At 47.9% G+C, this 3,188-nt stretch overlaps 1 protein-coding gene across 1 annotated transcript; it reads left to right on the top strand.

Annotated features, from left to right (window-relative positions):
* The first annotated feature begins 1,519 nt into the window (after positions 1 to 1,519).
* LOC120681086 (glycine-rich cell wall structural protein 2-like) lies at positions 1,520 to 2,161 on the top strand. The gene has a single exon (XM_039962629.1). The coding sequence runs from the start codon at positions 1,520 to 1,522 to the stop codon at positions 2,159 to 2,161; it is 642 nt and encodes a 213-aa protein (XP_039818563.1).
* The last annotated feature ends 1,027 nt before the right edge of the window (positions 2,162 to 3,188 follow it).

The following is a 3,188-nucleotide window of genomic DNA, read 5'->3' on the forward strand; positions in this document are numbered from 1 at the left end:
AATTTCATTGCATTATTCTGATGGGGGGAGGTCACACGTCCCAGAAGTACTATATTGCCCTTGTACTGTATAGGACCACCCGCCCTGCCCTTGAACTTCGGGTATCTTCTGCCCGATGCTGATTTTCAAGTTGACCGTAACTTTCCTTTCTCCCGGTCAATTTTTTCCCACCAAAACACATGGTGGGCCCTACTGTGCTCACATATCTCCTCTCCCCACCGCATACCCCACTCCTGTGATTCCCCCTCCTCCTCACCTGCTCTCTTCCTCCCTCTATCTCCTTTTTTTGGATTTCTCCTTCTAGATCCAGGCGCGGCTCCCCCACGAGCGGCGGCGGCGCTCCCCGGCGAGCGGCGCGAGCGGCGGCGGGGCGCGGCGGGAGGCGCGGTGTGCCGGCAGGTGCGGCGGCGCTCGCCACCAGCACCGCCTCCCGCCCCGATCCATTTTTTTAATTTTTTCTTTTTTTTCATACAAAAATTTTTAGAAAAAATGTTACCCGAGTTTTTTAATTTGGATGTACATTTTTTGTTTCTTCTCTTTGATAAATTTCTCTCTGTCAAATTTTTTCTCGTAATTTTTTTTTTGTCTCATCAATTTGTTTCTTGAAATTTTTTCTACCCAACAATTTTAACTTGAAAAATTATCTGTCTCATAAAAAAATATTTGAATTTTTTTTCTCAGAAAATGACAAAAAAATTTCTAAAAACAGAAAAAAAAATCGCTGTCGGAAAATCGATCGTACGGAGTCTTCCCGTACGGTCGACCGTAAACTAGCCATGCCCTATCTTCTGCGGGCCTTCTTTACGTTGGCTTGTTGCTGCGCATGCGGCCTAAACCACCTAAACCATTATCCATCCATCCGATCAGAAACCACATATACCCAAAGCCTACTTAATTCCACACGTTTTTGTCTTCGACGTTGACCTGTGATTTGTTCATATCACCAAACCAAGAAAACTGCATTCAGAACTTTCAGATGATTTGTTTCATACCATCAAACAAAAAAACTGCATTCGGTGGTAGAGCCAGGTACTTTCAGATGATTTGTTCATCATGAAACCAAAAAACTGCATTCAGTATGTAGAGCCAGGAACTTTTCAGAGTTCATCAGCTGCAAGGCTGTTGCAAAGTTGCGAGCAGCCGAGTGGTACAAGTTTGCATCGATCACAGCAAGAATGGAACTCATACAGTGACGAACATATAACATGGAATGAATACATCAGTGTTACAATTTTTTCAAGAAAAAAAATGGAGACGAAGTTCAAGGCATGATGACACACATACACTGCACAACAACCCAAATGACACAAGGCGACGACGAGGACCAGACCAAGCACAAAATTAAGCTTCACACAACGAACACGAATGGCACCGACTAGTGTCGGATTATTGTGATTTCCAAGGTGGCCCATCAGCGGAGGAAATTAAATCGAAGCCCGGGCAGAGGAAAGTGCTGATGGCAGCAGGCACAGTAACAGCAACCTGCAGTAATAAAAGCTAGGAACCATCTTGTCACATGATGGAGCACCCCGGGTTCTCCTCGGTGACCATGTCGCACCACCACGGCGGGCAGGTCCCCGGCGGCGGCGGCGTCCAGCAGATCGGCGGTCTGGCACCGCAGCTGCACGGCGGCCATGGCGGCCTCCCGCCGCAATGGTGGCACGGCGGCCTTGGCTTATCGCCGCCGCAGCTGCATCCGTCATCCTTGGAGCACGAGCACGGCGGCGGCCGAGGGGGCGGCGGCGGCGGCTTGGAGCAGTGGCACGCCTGGTGCGGCGGGCACGGGCACCACGGCCGCGGAGGTGGGTACGCGCACGCCCAGCTCTGGGGGTACGGCACCGGGTACGGGTACGTGTACGGCACCACCTTCACTTCCGGTTTGGGCGGCAGCGGCGGCGGCTTCGGCTTCTCCTCCGGCGGTTTCGGCTTCTCCTCCGGCGGCTTCGGTTTATCCTCCGGCGGCTTTGGCTTAGGCTCCTCCGGCTTGGGCGGCGGCCAGACCTCGACGATCGATGGTGATATCTTTGACGATCCTGTCGGCCTTGTAGCAGATCTTCTTGGAGAGCTTCTCGCCGCTGAACTTGCCGCGTACAATCACCTTGTTCAGCTTGTCCTCGAACTCCACCTTCTCAATGCAGAAATCCTCAGCAGCAGCACATGACCAGAATATAGTCAAGCTTTGTAATCTACTTTCTACTAGCTGCACTCGTAATTAACCATGGTTAAGGTTAATTCACTGCACGGTTATTCTGTAAAATTTCCCTTGCACATGCCTACATGGTGCTGGTCAGAACTTTTCTGATTTCAGATTGTTGCAGTTTCCCTTTTAATGAAATACGTGCTCAGGTACGTTCGCGAAAAAAAGATTGTTGCAGTTTCAGGATTAAATCTGTATAGTTTTCTGTTCCAAACAAAACAAAAAGTTTGGATTCTACCCTCGCCTCATGGAAGCTTTCCTGCTGCATAGTAAATGTACCTTTGAGGCAGTCCAGGACCCTGGTGATCTTGGCTCGGCAGCGGCAGCATTGCAGGTCCACGGAGATAACCAAGATTGTCATCTACAAATTAAACAAACATTTGTAGGGAAACAATCTTGATTACGTTGTGAGAACGTGTGCAAATATGAATTTCTTATCAATCATGCGTGGCCACTTTACAACTTCTAACAAAATTTGTGGTTCGTTTTGAGATTGCCTTAATTCTAAAAGTTCAAGCTGATTAACAGATAGCAAACTAATTGCTTCAGAAACTTTTTGCAAGGAACCTCTGCACAGTAGGACAAGGCTCGCTACCTGAACTTTGCCATTAAACGGATGAGAGTTTGACACCAGACATGATACATTCGCGAGGAAGAGAAACTCAACTAAGGCTGATTATACATCAAACAAACATCACCCCAAACACTTATGGAACTATATATTGAAACTAAAGCCAATGTCGATCTATGCGATGATTAGTACAACGAGTACGAAACTATTGAAGGGAAAGAGAAGGATTAAGCTCACCTTTCAAACCTCAATGTTGCCAATGGGCAAGAGAGGAGTTTGCAGGGGAATGAGAGGAAGAATAGAATGGAGCATGTAGTGTGAGCCTTGTGTATTCTTATGGCTGGATAAGCTGAGCCTGCCAAAAGGCAATAATGCTGGCCTTGAGTTTGATCCATTGGATCGCATTTTGAAAGTGATAGG

Source organism: Panicum virgatum, chromosome 7N (assembly GCF_016808335.1).
Source record: "Panicum virgatum strain AP13 chromosome 7N, P.virgatum_v5, whole genome shotgun sequence".
In the NCBI taxonomy this organism is placed as follows: Eukaryota; Viridiplantae; Streptophyta; class Magnoliopsida; order Poales; family Poaceae; genus Panicum; species Panicum virgatum.

Excerpts from the sequence above, each read along its gene's own strand:
- LOC120681086 (XM_039962629.1), top strand. The coding sequence starts at position 1,520 with ATGGAGCACCCCGGGTTCTCCTCGGTGACCATGTCGCACCACCACGGC.